This window comes from Vespa crabro, chromosome 11 (assembly GCF_910589235.1).
Source record: "Vespa crabro chromosome 11, iyVesCrab1.2, whole genome shotgun sequence".
NCBI lineage: Eukaryota > Metazoa > Arthropoda > Insecta > Hymenoptera > Vespidae > Vespa > Vespa crabro.
The window spans coordinates 5463197-5480820 of record NC_060965.1 but is presented as its reverse complement, the minus strand read 5'-3'; the positions used below and the strand labels follow the sequence as shown (position 1 = coordinate 5480820).

Sequence of the window (17624 nt, the reverse complement as noted above, 5' to 3'; positions counted from 1 at the left end):
TCTAAGTGGGATATTAATTCCATTGAACGATAGATATGGATAGCGTGCACGCTATGTGTGCACGCGTAGTATTTAAATGCGTTAAATATGTGTAATAAAATAAATTTTTTAATTCCAATGAAGTGATCGCGGACAAAGGCATTTCCGGTGGTATCTCTTCATTAAAGAATTTGCAAAATCAAGTTTTATCTTTTACGATCAAATCGACCTTGGATATCTATAAAAGGTCTCGACGAGATTTAAACAAAAAAAAAAAAAGAAAAACGAAAAAATCTTTAACTGATCTTTAAACTGATAAACGAACTTAATAATTTCTGATATAGTAATTAAAATAAAAGAAAGAAAAAAAATATATATATATGTATATATAAATGCATGCGTATAAATACTTCAAATTTATAATTACGAATGTCTTGAATAAATAATGAAATTTTATTGACTTAATATAATAATCTTTCCGATTTTATTTATAATAATTGAAGTGTATTATTTAAATTAATTCTCTTTCCGATATTATTAATATAAATATATTCGATTTCACACGATTTCAAACGACTTTATCGACGAAACTTTATCTTTTTCTTTCATTTTGTTTTTTGTCAATAAGAATTAAAACGCATAACAGACATATATACATATCTCCGTATAAAATGTACGTTTAATAATGATTATGACGAAAGATTTAACCTGGCGCAGCACCCTTTAGTCTGATTATCATCATCATGATAAATCTTCTTCCGTCGTTCCAAACGAAATTTTATTTCTGCCAGTCCAAGCGCCTGTCCTCTTCGTCTACTTTTTCTTTTAACACGTAACACCAATTTTGGCTTTTGCTGACGCACAGACGAATGCATTTCGATGGTAATCGAGAATCTGACTATATAACGATGTAAATATATTTAATACAAAATTTTCGATCTTGCTAACTCGCTAGATCTTCATTTTATGCTTCCTTGGTAACTTCACGATTTTTTTTTGACTCATCCTGCCTTCAGCAAACGATGAGGTTACATAAGGTCAAGACAATGATCTCGATCAAGATGGATGACTACGTACAATGTGAAGTCAGTTCAATTTTTTCATTTCGATTATTCGAACAAAAAAAGAAAAATATTAATAACAATTAATATTAATATTAATATTAATATTAATTCATAACACGAACGCGTTAATCAACATTAATTAACATTTATGAATTGTATTTTATACACACACAACAACACACACACACACACATATATATATATATATATATATATATATATATGCATATATAATATTGTCATTAATATTAATTGATATTAATTAATGTGTTCTCTCGAGGAAATTAATTAAAATTAATATTAATGTCATTGTTATGTCGTTCAATTATAATATCTAATTAATTTTGTCGAATAATTTAACAAATATAAAACAATTCTATATATGCGACATGAGCTTAGAATATTCATAAAAAGATTTATCGATAAAAATATATAAAAATTAATTATTTGCTCTATAAAAGAAGAAAAGAAGGGGGAAAAAACCATTTCATGATTTTAATTCAAATTCAGATCTATCTAAAAAAAAAAAAAAAAAAAAAAAAAAAAAAAAAAAAATGAAAAAGAAAGGGAAGATTTTATTTGTTTAATTTTTTTTTCTCTTTTTCTTTTTTTTTATTAAATAAAGCCACACCCATGTGTGGCTCGTTCTCGATCGTTCTCGATCTCTAAGGAACATCGATCAAGCATCATGTTACGGTCTCGTAGGAGGGTGACGTTGCCTACAACTTCGGGTGGAATATTAGAAATGCAAATTCGAACGTGAAAGATAACACTCGACCACACCCTCCTCATCCAAATGATCTAAACGCGAATTCGACGATTTTTCAGCCGGTTTACACACATCTGCATCGCCATAGATATATAGGGTGAGTCATATGATTCTTTAGATGTTATCCTGTTGATCACCACCATTGAAAATCATTTTCATGATAAAAAAAAATAAAATTATCAGAAGAAAATATTCTTATAAGAATCGTCATTTTATTATATTTTGAATTTTATTATTAATAACTATGGAAGATCATTAATTTTATTATTAACAGTGGAGAAAATTTAAATAAAAAAGAGAGAAATTAGTATGAATAAAAAGAGATCGTTAAAAAAAATATTCTCATATTATTATTTTATTTATATCGTTAATAATCATTGTGATGATTATTATTTTTATTATAGATAATTAAATCGTTTAAAAAAGAAAGAAAAACAAAATATTCTTGCAAATTAAAATAACGGTAATTTTATCTTCTTATTATTATTAAAATTATATTTTTAATAACTATCAAAGATGATTTTTATTATGGAAAGTATTAAAAAGAAATATTATTATTATATTATTATTCATTTAATTACTACGTCCTTAATTATAACTATCGAGAATTATCTTTATTATAAATAATTGAACCATTGAAATATATATATATATATATATATATATATATATTTATATACTTATAAATTTCTTCTTATCATTTGATTATATTAGAAATGAAATATTTCCGAATGCAAAGAGTAATGCTTATTGCTCACCCTATATACATACGTATATATAGGTATATAGCTTGTTTTCTTTTTACTCATCTTTGGTCGATACATTCGTCGAGTCATTCTAGATATATTAAAATTTTTCTTGTTAGAGTATTTACAATAAAATGTCGGAGATTTATCGATAAAGATAAGGACGATAGTAAAAACGAACAAATCGATACTAATTACCGAGGAAATGAAACTCGATAATTTCTAACATCATCGATTTGCCAATTTTATACCGAACGATTAATATCCTTTTAATTTAATTATCTATATTTAAAAATATCTATAATAATAACGTCGAGTTTAATTTTCATGATTATTATCATTCGATTGGATTAATTTAAATCGACTTAGTGTTAATTTGCAAAAATTAAAAAAAAAAGAGAGTTAAAAATTAAAAAAATGAGAATGAAAGAAGGCAAAAATACAAACGAAAGTACAAAAAAAAATACAAACAAAAATACAAACAAGAAAGAATATATCATAAAAGCGTAAATTTGTTCGTGCAAATTTTCCCTCTGTCGGCCGTGTTAAGTATAATAAAATTAATTATTATGGTCGATCTTCCTTACAAAAACATCCTCCTCGATTGCCCATGAGAAAAAGCAACGGCTATGGGCTTGTAGAAACTAAAAAGGAAGACTCACGAATGATATTCACGTGGTGGGGGTGTTGCTCTTCGAGAACAGGATATATAAATCGCGAGTAGGGCTGAAATTCAAGTTAGTTCTGTGCTAGTTTTTCTCTGACAATAACTGAGATTCTCTGTACGCAATGCAGGTAAAATCATAGTCATCCGCGAATACAAAGACCATAGTGTATTCTGATCGTCAAAGAAATCTTTATTCTCTCTTTCTCTCTCTCTCTCTCTCTCTCTCTCTCTCATTCTATTTATTCGTTCTATTCACTTAACATTCTCTAACGTGTTAGAAAAGTTAAATAAAAAGATAAGAAAGAGAAAAGAAAAATAAAACTAATACATCGGCTTAGAACGAATCGAAGGTCGTACGTTTATTTTTTTTTCTGTTTTTTCCTTCCTATTTATCTAAGTATATTCGATGAACGTGATCTGCATGTTAAGTATCAGAAACATAATTTATAATACTTTTGGTTAGATAACAAATTTCTCATCACGTTTTTATCGTAACTTATTGTTAGCTAAAAAGAAAAAAAGAAAAAAATATATATATAATCTATAATAATAATAACAGGGTGGAACGTCGTTGCTTATTTTTTTAATTCTGACGATCTCAATCATCGAAATTCAATCTGCATCAATTGCTAAGTTATATCAGAGCAATTATCAGTATCCACAAACGATCCGTCCTGAATACTATCAAATCGCTCATCAGAATGGTCTAGCACCATATTATATATACAATTCGTTTCAGGTAGGTGATAAATGTATCATTTTCATTATTATAATAATAATAATTATTATTATATAATAATAATAATTTATTTTTTAATATAATCTATAGATTACATTTTTTTCGTTTAATTTATATAAAAGTATAAATAATAAAATTTCAAAAGGATACATGTTTCATAGGTACATACTGATTTAACGCCTGGAAGTCCAATTATTTTGCCAGAAAAACAAACAACGACTCTTACTCATCTGCCACCCTATGGATATTACTACTACGACTTTAGATTCCCAATTAATCCGGTAATTAATAATAATAATAATAATAATTTTCTATTTTGTATTATCTAACATGAAAAATTAATTCAAATTAGTTTTATTTATATTTTCAAATATTGTGTATGTGTATGTGCGTGTGTGGGTGTGTGTGTTTGTATCGAAATTTATTATCACAGGTATATCCGGTATTGAGTCCATCTCATCCTGGATTTATCCCGGTATCAGGATCACCACCGATATCGACTGATCGTCCATTCGATGTTGACAATGATGACGATAGTGGTATCGAAAAATTGGACACAAAAGTTGAGCCAGAAAAAGAAATAAGAAAGCCTGATACTAACGATGGAAACTATGACGACGACGATACGATCACTATCGAAGCGATTAAATAATATTTCTCTTTTCTTTCCTTTATTTTTATTTCTTTTTTTTTTTTTCTTCTTTCTTTGATTTACTTAATACAATTGGTTATTCATATAAATCCATTGTAATATAATTTTGATAAACAATTCATTCATCTTTTATTTGGACTCAAATCTATTCGAACGCATTCATTTCTTTTCTTTTCTTTTCTTTTCCTTTTCTTTGTTTTCTTTTTTTCTTTGTTAAATAAATCGATATAAATATGTTCATTTCTTATTTCTAAATAATTTATTATTTTTACATTGGACTTTTCGTAATTTACCAAACTCATTCATTTCTTTTTCTTTCGTTTATTTTTATAAGTCGATATAAATATGTTCACATTGTAAGATTATTTTTTCTAAATAATTTCATCATCATGAACTTTGTGATTGATATGTGTTAAAAAGAAAAAAAAGAAAAAAAAAGAATAAATAAAAAAAAAACCTGCAAATCTTATTAAACTTATTATTATATTAACAATTATCGAGTTTCTTGATTGGACATTTGTAATATGACATTTTAAATCGATGGATTTCTCTTATCGCATGTATTTTATTTTTCAACAAAACGACATCGAAAGAAAAATACGGAAACGATAAATAGTTTCTCTCTCTCTCTCTCTCTCTCTCTCTCTCTCTCTCTCTCTCTCCCTCTCTCTTTCTCTATGTATCGATTAATTTATATATATATATATATATATATATATATATATATCCATTATCTCTTCAATAAAATACGATAATCGTTAGTTTTAATGGACTCATTATTATTCTTAGAATAAATCATAGAGAGAGAGAGAGAGAGAGAGAGAGAGAGAGAGAGAGAGAGACAGAGACAGAGAGAGAGAGAGAGAGAGAGAGAGACGCGAGAAGAGACTCAATAGAGGTTTCTGACCCCAAGCAACATAGATAATGAACGGACAAAGTCGTTCGCGAGAAATTAGATATCATCATTGAACTTTACATCGCGAATAAGCTCGGATCTATTCGGTAGTTTAACATGATTATTACGCGAAATAAAATCGATATAATTACTATTTCTTTGATAGTTTTATTTTCAGTGATAGCTTATCATGTAGTATCGACTCTGAAAATTGATAACGATGATACGTCTATCCAAAAACGAGTGACATTATTCAACAATCTTGAAAAGAAAAAGGAAGAAAATTTGGGTTCTCGAAGAGGATGGAAAAAAATGAAGGAATTCGTTCACAGAAAGAATCATCAATTAGAATCTTCAGAGGTTTATCCAACGAACGATTATTCAATTAAAAAGGAGGAGGATGAATTGTTGATAAAATACGATGAAATAAATCATCTGAGATCGGATAAAAACGAAAATAATGATATTAATTTAATGGACGATTGGAAGAAGTATTTCTTCGTTTTTACTAATGATAAAGCTCGTAAAAATATAACAAATTCGAAGGAAGAAATATCAATGGATGAGATCAATCGTTATATAAACGTAGAAAATATATCAAATGAATTAACACTGAACAGAAACGTACGAGCTATTAATACAACGGATTATTATGTTCAGAGAAAGGCAGTTATGGATAAATTTCATGCACGTCAGCGTGAAATAGCCACGAAATATGGTAAACGATACAATAATAATAGTTCAAGAATCATTCATAGAAACAATGGAACGTTAGACGAAAGGATTAAAAAGTTTAAAAACATGAACGATCCGAATTTGGATATATTTAAAGCTTCATCGAATACTTCGTCGTTTGGATCAGAATTAAAAAATATAAGAATTAATCAAAAAAAAGAAAATTTTGATTATAAAAAATCTGAGATCAATGAGAACATTTTAAGAGATATCACGAATTATACTTTACCTATTATTCATAATTGTACGAACATAACTTTACACAGTGCATACTCGAAACAAACACGAAACAAATTGACATTATCTTGTACGAATAAAAAAAAGGAGTCGATTGTTAAAAGAACTACCGAATCTCCTCCACTCAGACCAAGCAGAGTAAGTCGACTAATTTTGATTTAACCCTAGTTATGCCTGTGGATTATAGGAGATCTCAGACCAACTTTGAACTCAATTGAAACAATTTGCGCTTTACATGATTAATGAGTGTTTTTTTTTTCTTTTTTTTTCTAATGACAGAATTGAAAATACGCTTTCAAACCTACTGATTATTATTTCTGAAGCTTCCAAGAATATACAATATTTTTTTGGAGTCAAAATTATTCGTTCTATATAAATGACAGGCTGTTCAAAGTATCTGGGATGTAGAACGCCCCAAGTGCACAATTTGACATTTTTTTGTTGAGGTGTGTACAACTAGGGTTAAAAAAGACTATATATATATATATCAACATCTTTCAACGATTTTACATTGTTTAGGCTACTGATGGAAATCTAATATGGGGCACATGCAACGGTACATTGGTTTATCAACACAATTTGTTGCTAAACCTAAAAGGACCGTCCAATCTTGAAGCTGTCTTTGAAGTTATCATTGATGGACCACTTTGTATAACTTGCGTTAAAGTAAACCCAATCAATAATACCGAAGAAAATGTTTCTAACGAATCAGGCGGACCAAATTATAGACACGTCAAACTCAAATTCAAAGGACCCGAAAACAAAGGTTTCTCGTATACGATCAAAGTTTGGGCAATGGTGAAGGAAAATGGTACTTGCGGCTAATTAAACCCAATTGAATTCGTTAAGAAAAAATGAAAATACGAAAAAAAAAATGAGAAAGAAAATTTCTAAAATTGTTATATTATAAAATTGTTAAGAAAATTTTTCAAGAAGAAAAAGAAAATTTCAACTACGAACAATGTGTATTTTGTGCAGTCTCTATCAGCCTCGAAAGTTTCTCAAGAAGGATCCTCGAGAATGTTGTATCCTCAAATCACGCGGTGGTTCTCAAAATTGTCTTAAGTTTTTTTCCTTTTTTTTTACTATCTTTTTCATTTTCTTTTTTTTCTTTTTCTTTCATTTTACAAATCAATAAACTGAGATTTTGAGAACACATTCATCCATCGATTAAAATAACTCAACGCGAGTTATTCGGAGATGACGTTGGCACTGGCGGTGGTGGTACATCTGGTATCTTCTCTCTCTTATTTCCCTCTTCCTTCCTTCTAATACCATCGTTATTTTCATCACGACTATGACTCGATTGAAGACGTCCAGTCGATGATGGTTTTGGAATAACAGGTGGAATTGGTGCGAATGGTTGATAATCGACATAATATGTTCCAGGTATCAGATGAGGATTAAACGTATTATAAGTATAAAAATAAGGATCGTAATAGAGGGATTGATAATTTGGATAAAAGCTAAGTGGCACGTCGTCCTCTCCGTTTTTTCCATTCTCATTTTTCTTCGACGAGTCTTCAAAAATTTTCTTCACATTAGAACCATCCAAACCATCCTCCTTTTTCGTAATTGATTCCTTAGAAGCATCATCGTCTTCCGATTTATCAATATTTTCAATATTCGGTGATTCTGTACGCGGTAGATGTACCACTTCTGGTCCAGCAAGATGAGGTGCTACGTGAGTATAATAAAATGGTGGCACGTAACCAATCGCAGTTCGATGAATCACTGGTTGTATCACTGGATAAGCTCTCGACGGTGAAAGATTTTGATTACTTGTGATAACGGCGTTGTATACTTTTGGCACCCTCAATAAACCTGGTTCTGATGCCACGATGCATATCAATAGCGATACGATCAGGATCCTCATCTGAAGAAAGATTAGGCTACTTAATGGGATTAAATTTCTTGTATTATCTTTCTTTTCTTTTTCTTTTTCTTTTGTATAATACTATATATTAACATAATTGATCTTAACATGAATAAATCTAAATTCTAAATTCTTCAAAAAACGTTTAGATACGTTTATTGACATTACGTATAATTGTATTATAAAAATTATCGAACAAAGATATTTCCAACTTTTTCATATGAATATCGATAGATTCTAAATCAAAGATAATAATTATTTAAAGAACGAATCAACGATGAAATTCAATGGACATGTATGTTGCAATTCAACGGGTTACTTTAAAGACCTTCATTTAATTTAATATCTACATTTTTATCATACCACGATAAACGTATGTTTTTATTTATTTTTTTTTTTTTTTTTTTTTTTCTATTATTAATAAAATTATTTTTTGATTGACTGACTTCAAAAGTAGAAGAATAAATCAAAAAAAAAAAAAAAGAAAGAAAAAAGAAAAGAAAAAATAAAATGAAATCAGTCGACACATAAATATATACGTCCTACATTCTTTATCCACGTTCCTGCCACGTGTCGACGTACTCGCCTTAGATATTGTTTCTGGGAAGGTAAGTAGTATGTCGATAAAAGAAGAAAAGAAAAAGAAAAAGAAAAAGAACAAAAGAACTGAATGAATAAGATAAGGAGAGAAAGAAAAAAGAGAGAGAGAGAGAGAGAGAGAGAGAGAGAGAAGGAGAAAGAGAAAAAGAAAGAGAGAAAGAGAGAGACAGACAAGGATCTTGCGTGTATGCATGTGAGAATGTATAAAAGATACGAGGCGAACGTGCATAGAATATTTCATCGAAATAAAATCCACTGTAGGCGTTCATGCGATCGCTATATGTTCATCTGATTTCAAATTTAAATAAAAAAAAGAAAAAAAAAAAAAAGAAAAGAAAAGAAAAAAAAAACGAAAAGAAAAAAATCAGCCCAAAAAAGATAACAAGAAGAAAACAAATTTATCGTCAAATCTATCTTAAAAAATCTTAATGATATATAACAAAATAATTAATTTTCGTTCGTTTATATTTCATTTGTATATGATGATCTTAGATCATTCGATCTTGTTGATAAATGAAAAAAAAAATTGTGATGATAAATAAAAAGAAAAATAAAAGAAAAAGAAAAGAAAAGAAAAAAGAAAAAGAGGAAAAAGAACTTGTCGCAATATTTTTAAATTGTTAAAATTCTTTAATAAAAAGACAACATGCTCACCTTTATCGTATCAACGCCACAATTGCCCTTCTCGAAGCTACGTGTCGAAAAATGTTGTCTGTTAAGAACGGGGATCGTCGAGAAGCTGACAGCAAGTAGCAAGAGAGCTGCATGTTCCCGTAGTATATATGGCTCATGGGGTCTCAGGGTTCAAGTCCCAACTCCCCCACTACGTAACCAACTCGGCGAAAGTACTCACCGATAGTCATGTACTATAAGGTCCCAACTTCGAGTCTGACTATAATAATATAAGGAGTGCTGATAAAACGTAGAAGGACGTCAACCAGGTTGACGTTCCGTCCGAATCTAACGTACAAGGATACTTTCTTTTACATTTTTTATATAAATCGTTGAATTATTGAATCAATAATAATATTGAAGATCGTCGTAGATTTAGATAACAATCATATATCGACATAGTATAAATATATATATATATATATATATATATATATATATATACATATATATGTGTGTATATGTATGTGGGCGCACGTGTGTGTGTATAAATATATCATTCGATTGAACAACATATCGTAATATTTGAAAACGAAAGTGGGCTACTACCTTGAACGAAACTCTCATTTTGATGTCACCTTATTAGGACGAGATATACAAAAATATATAATCGATTTAATCGAATACCGATCTCTTGTTTACATATTTATACCTACGTAAAATTTGAAGTGCAGTTGAAATACAATAATGGCCAATGTCACTTTTCATTTTTATCAAATTTCCCTTTTCATAATTTATATATATATATTATTATATATATATATATATATATATATATATATATATATATATTCATATAAAATATATACGTTATATAAATATTCATATATATACATATATACAAACACATATTGCATTATTACATAATAATATTATTTGACCATCAATGAAATTTGATAAAATAATTTTTTGTAAAAAAATTAATAAAAAAATTTCCTAATTGTCATTATAATAATGAATAAAATATAACATTGAAAGAAAAATTTGATAATATTGAAGAGCCACCGGACGACATAATGTCTTTGATTTTAAATTCCATAATTTACGCATATATTAATATAATATCAATGTTGAATACATGGAAAATTTTCGATTTGCTTTCATAAATAATTCATCGTCCGCTACCTTCATTTCCTTTCGCCAGATCGTTAGTTTTTCTATCTAAATATGCGAAAGCTTTTTTTTTTTTTAATACGTCCTCGTATTAACTTCTATATAATGTCTTATACTTGACTGTTACGTTTATAAAGTCCTTGCACGAGTAGTTAATTAAATTCTCATAACATAACAGAATATATTAATAGATATACCAGTTACACAAGGAAATTTCTTTTAAAATTATAACTTGGCACGTGCCTATTAATCAAATCGATGGAATTTCGACTAAATTATCCTTGAATTTGATTTCTTCTATATACTGTCTATATATATATATATAGTTTTCTCAACCAACAAGTAGATAAAAAATGTTTGAAAGTAATTTTTTTTCTCTTTTTTTTTTTTTCATAAAAATTCGCATTTTCAATATAAAAAAATATTGCAATATAGTGATTGCATATTAAAAAGAAAAACAATTAGAAACGTCTTAGATTTCATATCGAATAATGAGATATTAACGTTTCATGAATATCAAATCAATATAACAAAAAAAAATATATATATACATATATAATTGCATAGTAATCGTACGATTTCTTTTTCATTAAGTCTATCTCTAAACAGACATTATTACTACGTACGTTAAAAGCTTACGTATCAATTGTACCGATAATTTTGATCTTTCGACATTTGCCGTTTGATTTTCTTTCATTTTTCATTTTATCGAAAAATATCAAGAAAATTACATGCGTTGAAACAATATTCGAAGTTGGTAGTTCCAAATAACAAAAAAAAAAAAAAACACAGAAAAAGAAAAAGAAAAGAAATACATTACACAATACTAAATCTTACATCGCAATAAATAGATCGAAATATTCTCGTATATAAAATCGACATAACGTTCGAATCGATTTGAATAAAAGACGACAGAGATATATATTATTTTATCTCTGTCCATTTTTTCTCTCTTAACGAAAAGATCAACATAAATCTTCCATGTAAAATAAGCCAATGGAAAAAGTTAACAATTTGTCAAGTCTATCAAATCATTGATAGATATTGCTCGTGAATGTTTTAATATATAATACTTAAAAAAAAAAAGAAAAGAAAAAAAAAAATTTCATATTTCGCGTTTGAAAATATTCCTCTCATTTCCTTCGAATTTCTTTTATCGGCGAAATCATTATATCGATTCTATCGGTATATAACACATTCTACGTAGAAGCAATAGAGGAAAATTTGGTAGAAAAACTATCAGCAACAGCACCAATGGTGATAATAATAACAGCAAACCAGCGTATAACATCAACCACCAGATCGGTGATATTCCGAAAATTGGTTCTAACATGATCCCACTACCTTCTTCTTCTTCTTCTTCTTCTTCTTCTTCTTCTTCTTCTTTTTCTTCTTTTTTTCCTTCTTCTCCCTCTTCTCTTCCTTCTCCTTCTTCTTTTTATTATTATCGTGTGTTGCCTCTAACCAATGAAACTCGATAGAGGGCGCGCACGACAACGAAGAGGACTAAGGTCATTGAAGAGCAATGATGGATCAACTCATTCTCAAAATTTCCTGGAAAGAAAGAAAGAATTAAAAAAAGAAGAAAATCAAAAATCATTTCATCTAAATCATTTTATCTCTCTCTTTCTCTCTCTCCCTCTCTCTCTCTCTCTCTCTTTTTCTCACTCTACTCTAACTCTCTATATGTGTACGTGTGTGTGCGTATATAATGTATATAAATTATTTATTAAATTTTTATTCTTTTAATTGTAATCGTAATGCATTTTTTAAATAGATTGTTAATAATTACTAAAAAAGAAGAAAACAAAAGAAAAAAGGAAAGAAAGAAATTAGAATCCTATTATTTCTCAATATAAATACGAATAACGAGTAAAAACACGATAGACGATAGAATTGCGTACTACGTTAGAATTGCGATCAATTTAGCATTGATCGAAAGTTTAAGAAATATATATTATAGGAAATTTGAAAAGACGAATTTTCAAATGAAAAAAGAAAAAAAAAGAAATAAATGAAAAACACGTAAGACAAGAAGTTACTGGATTGACTTACAAGAATAACATAACGTCCTTGTAAAAGATTATAAACGTTTGCTTGTTCACCGGTCTTGAGACCGGTTAGGTGAGGTCCTGGCTGTCTTGTTGAACAAGAAAGAGAAAGAAAAGAAGAAAGAAAGAAAGACAAACGAAGACATGTATATATATACAACATACATACATATACACATATATATATAAGTGAAGTGAGAGGTTAAAAATAAAGTATATGTATTCTACTGAAAAATTACTTTGATATCATGCTATTCCGTATATATAAATGTATATACATGACACATTACGTACATACATAGAGAAATATTATGTGTAACTACGAATACAAGTATACATATGACCGCTCATCACGAACGTTCAACCGGACACGATTGCATCGTGGAAAGTGAAATTTTCTCGATTGCATAAGCGTTCTATAATAGTATTATTTAACCGAGCGCAGATCTTAAAGAGGATACCAGTAAACTAACGTAATTCTTTTAACTAATGTGCAAATGACATACTAATAAAGTTTGATAATAAAGAAAACAATAAACGTGTGTATATATATATATATATATATATATATATATATATATATATTATGTTATATTACGTGTATATATATATATATATATATGTTTAGAGTGAACGTAAAAAGATAATAAAATATCAAGAGCATGTATACGTATGTCATACATATGAAGATGCATATCTGATTTCGAAGGACATAAGTAAGCGAAAAATTCTAAATTAAGAAAAAAAAAAGGAATATTTTTTTTCTCCTCTTGATAAAATAATGTACGACGATGTAAATAATTTGGCGAATAAACAAACAATGAAAGAAATAAAAAATAATATAAAAATATTTGTAAAACGAATGAAGGAATTCAATATAAAAGCGCATAATTGACACGTAAAAATTTTTAAATATTTCAAGCGATCCCATCGAAATAATCTTTTAGAAATATTTCACGCTCGAATAATAATCGTTTTCACAATCTCGTTATGAAACTAGTTTTGTCAGAAAGAAACAAAAAAGAAACAAAACAGACATATATATATATATATATATATATATATATATATATGCATAAGTATAAATATTCTCTATAACTTTCTTAAAAGGAATAAAAAAATATATGAACAGAAGTGTACATGAATTTATCGATTATCGGAATACATATATAAATTATAAAATCGGTATATAATGGGATCTTATTAAAAATAATCCTCTTAAAATGATATTGTGTTTGAACAAACAATATCTATCTTTAATAACAAATAATCATTTTAATTTCGATCGAATAATTTTCTAACAAATCGATAATAATTCTTTTTCTATTTTTTTTTTCTCTTTTTTTTCTTTTTTTTTTTTTTCTTTTTTCTTTGAAAATAAAACATAAATATAAACCAATAAAATATATTCTAATAAAAATTAATCATTACGATAAATATACATGTGTATACGCACACACGCACAGGTACACAAATCACACACGCACACGCACACATATGCACATGCAACACACGCACACACACATATATATATATATATTCTTATATATCAAAGACTCACCTTTGTACCATTCCAATTATCTGCGAGAACAAAGAAACTTTTTCAAACGATACCGACTGAGTTCTTCATGTCGTCTCATATATATATACATATATATATATATATACACATATATATACATATATATATATATATTTTTTTTTCTCAAAAAATATGTTCGTTCGAAAGAAATTAAAAAAAAAAGAAAAAAAAAGGAAAAAAAAATAGAAAAAGAAGGAAGAAGAAATATAAGGTAGAAAAGAATAAGAAGAAGAAGAAGAAAAAGAAATCCCGTATATGAGAGAAAGAGAAAGATAGAGAGAGAGAGATTATCTCCGAAACGTGCTTGTATACCGAGTGAACCACTCGCCACTCGCTTTTCGCGTACTGAACACCAAGATCTAACCAACCGGTGTTCTCTCACTCTGAACTTTCCCTTTCTTTCAAACTCCTTTACCTCTCTTCGCCGTGTACACAACGATCTATACTCCCCACTCCTTTGATTTCGAACACAACGAGCTCACTAGTCATTTACTGTATACGGTAGTAAGGTGACGTGACTAATGTAATATGTAGTAGTGTTACATCCATAAGAAGAAAATTAGAAAGAGAGAGAGAGAGAGAGAGAGAGATGACGGTAAAAAAGAAAAAAACAAAAAAGGAATTAAAAGGGCATACATACCTATAAAAGTGAACGTATATGATGTGTAAGTATTTACATTTTTAATCTAAACTACCAATCACAAAGATGACGCGAAAGAAACAAATCATATGAACTTCTTTATTGGTCTTACTTTATATACTCGTGACAGAATTATTTGTCTCGCGTGAATTTTTTTCTTCGTTTAATTATTAATCGATAATATCTTGGAAGTGCACCGATAGATCTTTTTAATCAATTATATATGTTCTTTGTTGGAAACTATTTTTAATCGATCGATCAAGTCACATACTGTATCACCGTTCGAGAATAATAATAAATTAATTCAATTCGATTTAATGATAATATAGTGGAAATAATTTTTAATGTTTTTTTCTCCTATTTTTCTTTTTTCTTTTCTTTTCTTTCTTTTTTTTTTTTTTTTTTTTTTTTTTTAGTTATTACATATTTAATAAGCATTTATATTTCAATTTAACGTATCCGTGAACTGTAACAGATTATGTAATAATTGTATGTGAGAAATGCTTTGTAACATGTATGTGCATGAGTATTACGCATGCGTATATATGTATACAAGATATGTATGCGTATATATGTATATATGTCGAAAATCAGCGAGGATCAAAGTGGGTCGAAGTTACCTTGACCTACCTTAACGATTACAATAGGTACGATTATTTGAAATTAAATCTAAACTAATACGTATTAACTAATCTATTAAATTAAAGAGAGAGAGAGAGAGAGAGAGAGAGAGAGAGAGAGAGAGAGAGAGAGAGTTGTTCCAAGTTCGTGATTTTTGGCGATAGTATTACGAAAACGTTTCTAAAATAAGTTCGTGTCGTGTATACGAAATTAATAAAATGTTCTTTTGACATTAAAACTATGTACGTATATACATGATTATATAAATTTAGAAAATAAATAAGATAAAAAAATAACTTTTATAAATATATATATATATATATATGTATATGTATATGCAAATATTTTTATTAAATAATCAGTAGAAAGGATTATATTAGACCCATAAAGAGTTTCGAAAATACAAATGTAATAAATATTGAGAAAAAATTACAGTTATATCTAAGAGGTGGCGCTGCTGTAGTCGAAACATTTCAGCGTCATGTCAAACTATCGTGTCATCGATAGAGCTGCATGTTTTGAACATATTTTTTATGTGTAAACAGTGATCAATTTATTTCCCATATGATTTAACGTTTGTTTTATCATCGATAGAAATGTATTTTTGACGAGGACTTTAATTTGAGTCCTAAAAAATGATATTTTTTTCGACGATGCGATTGTTTATAACGTCTGTAACATAACCTCAATTTCGTTGATTTTGAAAATTAAGAGTTAAATTGAAACGACAAAATGTCAGATGTACGTGATATATTGGATATCGAAGTTCCAACTACTACGGAACTTACGAAAGAATCTATTTTGGGAAGTGATAAAAAGAATAAAAAGAAATATGAGTATAAGGTACCCAAACGTCCAGAGGGTATGCACAGAGAGGTGTTCGCTTTATTGTGCAAGGATAACAATGACGTACCACCATTATTTCCAACCGATACGGCTAAGGGATATAAACAAGTTAGAGCTAAGTTAGGTATGAAAAAGGTAAGACCATGGAAATGGACTCCATTTACTAATCCAGCTAGAACTGATGGTGCTGTTTTCCATCATTGGAGACGAGTTGCTGATGCAGGAAAGGAATATCCTTTTGCTAAGTTTAATAAAAAGGTACCCATACCAACGTACACAAATGCAGAATATGTTCAACATTTAGTTACTAATGGTTGGACTCGAGCAGAGACAGATCATTTGTTTGATTTATGTAGAAGATTTGATCTTAGATTTATTATAATTAAAGATAGATGGGATAGAGCCAAATTTCCTGCCAGAACTGTTGAAGAATTGAAAGAAAGGTTTTTTCTAATTTTTATTCTGTTCTTATTTAATTTTATATATATATATATATATATATATATATATATATATATATATATATATATATTGTGATATCCCACTTTTTAATTTTAGATATTACCAAGTTTGCGCAGCCTTGACTAAAGCAAAATCTCATACAGATAGAGTTTACTCTTTTGATGCAGAACATGAGAAACGTAGAAAAGAACAACTAAAGAAATTGTTCGAACGGACTCCGGAACAAGTGGAAGAAGAACAGACTTTATTAGCTGAATTGCGTAAGATAGAACAAAGAAAGAAGGAAAGGGATAGAAAAACTCAAGATTTGCAAAAACTTATAACAGCAGCAGATCATCAAGCAGATCCTAGAAAAAGCGAAAGAAAACCTTCCAAAAAGAGTAGTAATTCTTCTAGAAACAGACCAAATAAAACCGATGCTTCTCATGTATGAATACATCTATTTAATATTAAATCTTGTTTTTTTTTTAAAGATAAGCTAAACTACAAAATAATTATTTTCAGGCTGTAGAATCTGCCGGTATTAAGTTCCCTGACTTCAAAAACAGTGGAGTTTCATTGAGATCGCAAAGAATCAAATTGCCAAGTAGTCTTGGTCAAAAAAAAATGAAAGGCATCGAACAAATGTTAAACGAATTAAGCATAGGTAATAAACCGTGACATATGATTTTTATATTA

At 28.4% G+C, this 17624-nt stretch overlaps 5 protein-coding genes across 6 annotated transcripts in view; 3 read left to right on the top strand and 2 right to left on the bottom strand.

The window, feature by feature from the left end:
- The first annotated feature begins 2880 nt into the window (after positions 1-2880).
- LOC124427854 lies at positions 2881-5080 on the top strand. Its single transcript, XM_046971227.1, has 4 exons — positions 2881-3353; positions 3785-3964; positions 4126-4245; positions 4398-5080. The coding sequence occupies exons 1-4, from the start codon at positions 3348-3350 to the stop codon at positions 4614-4616; spliced, it is 525 nt and encodes a 174-aa protein (XP_046827183.1). The 5' UTR covers positions 2881-3347; the 3' UTR covers positions 4617-5080.
- A 326-nt stretch (positions 5081-5406) lies between these two features.
- Positions 5407-7442, top strand: LOC124428175. Its single transcript, XM_046971937.1, has 2 exons — positions 5407-6621; positions 7003-7442. The coding sequence occupies exons 1-2, from the start codon at positions 5629-5631 to the stop codon at positions 7306-7308; spliced, it is 1299 nt and encodes a 432-aa protein (XP_046827893.1). The 5' UTR covers positions 5407-5628; the 3' UTR covers positions 7309-7442.
- Positions 7430-9740, bottom strand: LOC124428177. Its single transcript, XM_046971939.1, has 2 exons — positions 9614-9740; positions 7430-8359 (listed from the first exon to the last, which is right to left on the bottom strand). Exon 2 carries the CDS (start codon positions 8357-8359, stop codon positions 7664-7666), a length of 696 nt encoding a protein of 231 aa, XP_046827895.1. The 5' UTR covers positions 9614-9740; the 3' UTR covers positions 7430-7663.
- The window catches only part of LOC124428174 (sodium/potassium/calcium exchanger Nckx30C), an 80185-nt gene continuing 72290 nt past the window's right edge, over positions 9730-17624 (bottom strand). The window contains exons 7-8 of one of the 2 annotated variants that reach the window (XR_006943101.1): positions 12089-12298; positions 9730-9851 (exon numbers count right to left, since the gene is read on the bottom strand). Coding sequence is in view for 1 of the 2 variants with exons in the window: in XM_046971936.1 (XP_046827892.1) it covers positions 12289-12298 (10 nt within the window). In the remaining variant the exon portion in view is untranslated. Of the gene's footprint in view, positions 9852-10602; positions 12299-17624 lie in introns of those variants that run through there. The other variant, XM_046971936.1, reaches the window with a different exon arrangement.
- Positions 15460-17624, top strand: part of LOC124428176 (DNA methyltransferase 1-associated protein 1) — a 2759-nt gene continuing 594 nt past the window's right edge. Inside the window, exons 1-3 of the mRNA XM_046971938.1 lie at positions 15460-16927; positions 17043-17373; positions 17451-17592. Coding sequence (XP_046827894.1) covers positions 16371-16927; positions 17043-17373; positions 17451-17592 — 1030 coding nt within the window. The 5' untranslated portion in view covers positions 15460-16370. The remainder of the gene's footprint in view (positions 16928-17042; positions 17374-17450; positions 17593-17624) is intronic.

Coding starts and splice junctions, on each gene's coding strand:
- LOC124428177 (XM_046971939.1), bottom strand. CDS start 8,359: ATGAGGATCCTGATCGTATCGCTATTGATATGCATCGTGGCATCAGAA.
- LOC124427854 (XM_046971227.1), top strand. Junction 3,965..4,125: donor ATATATACAATTCGTTTCAG/GTAGGTGATAAA, acceptor CATGTTTCATAG/GTACATACTGATTTAACGCC. Junction 4,246..4,397: donor TTAGATTCCCAATTAATCCG/GTAATTAATAAT, acceptor TTATTATCACAG/GTATATCCGGTATTGAGTCC.
- LOC124428175 (XM_046971937.1), top strand. CDS start 5,629: ATGATTATTACGCGAAATAAAATCGATATAATTACTATTTCTTTGATA. Junction 6,622..7,002: donor CTCCACTCAGACCAAGCAGA/GTAAGTCGACTA, acceptor TACATTGTTTAG/GCTACTGATGGAAATCTAAT.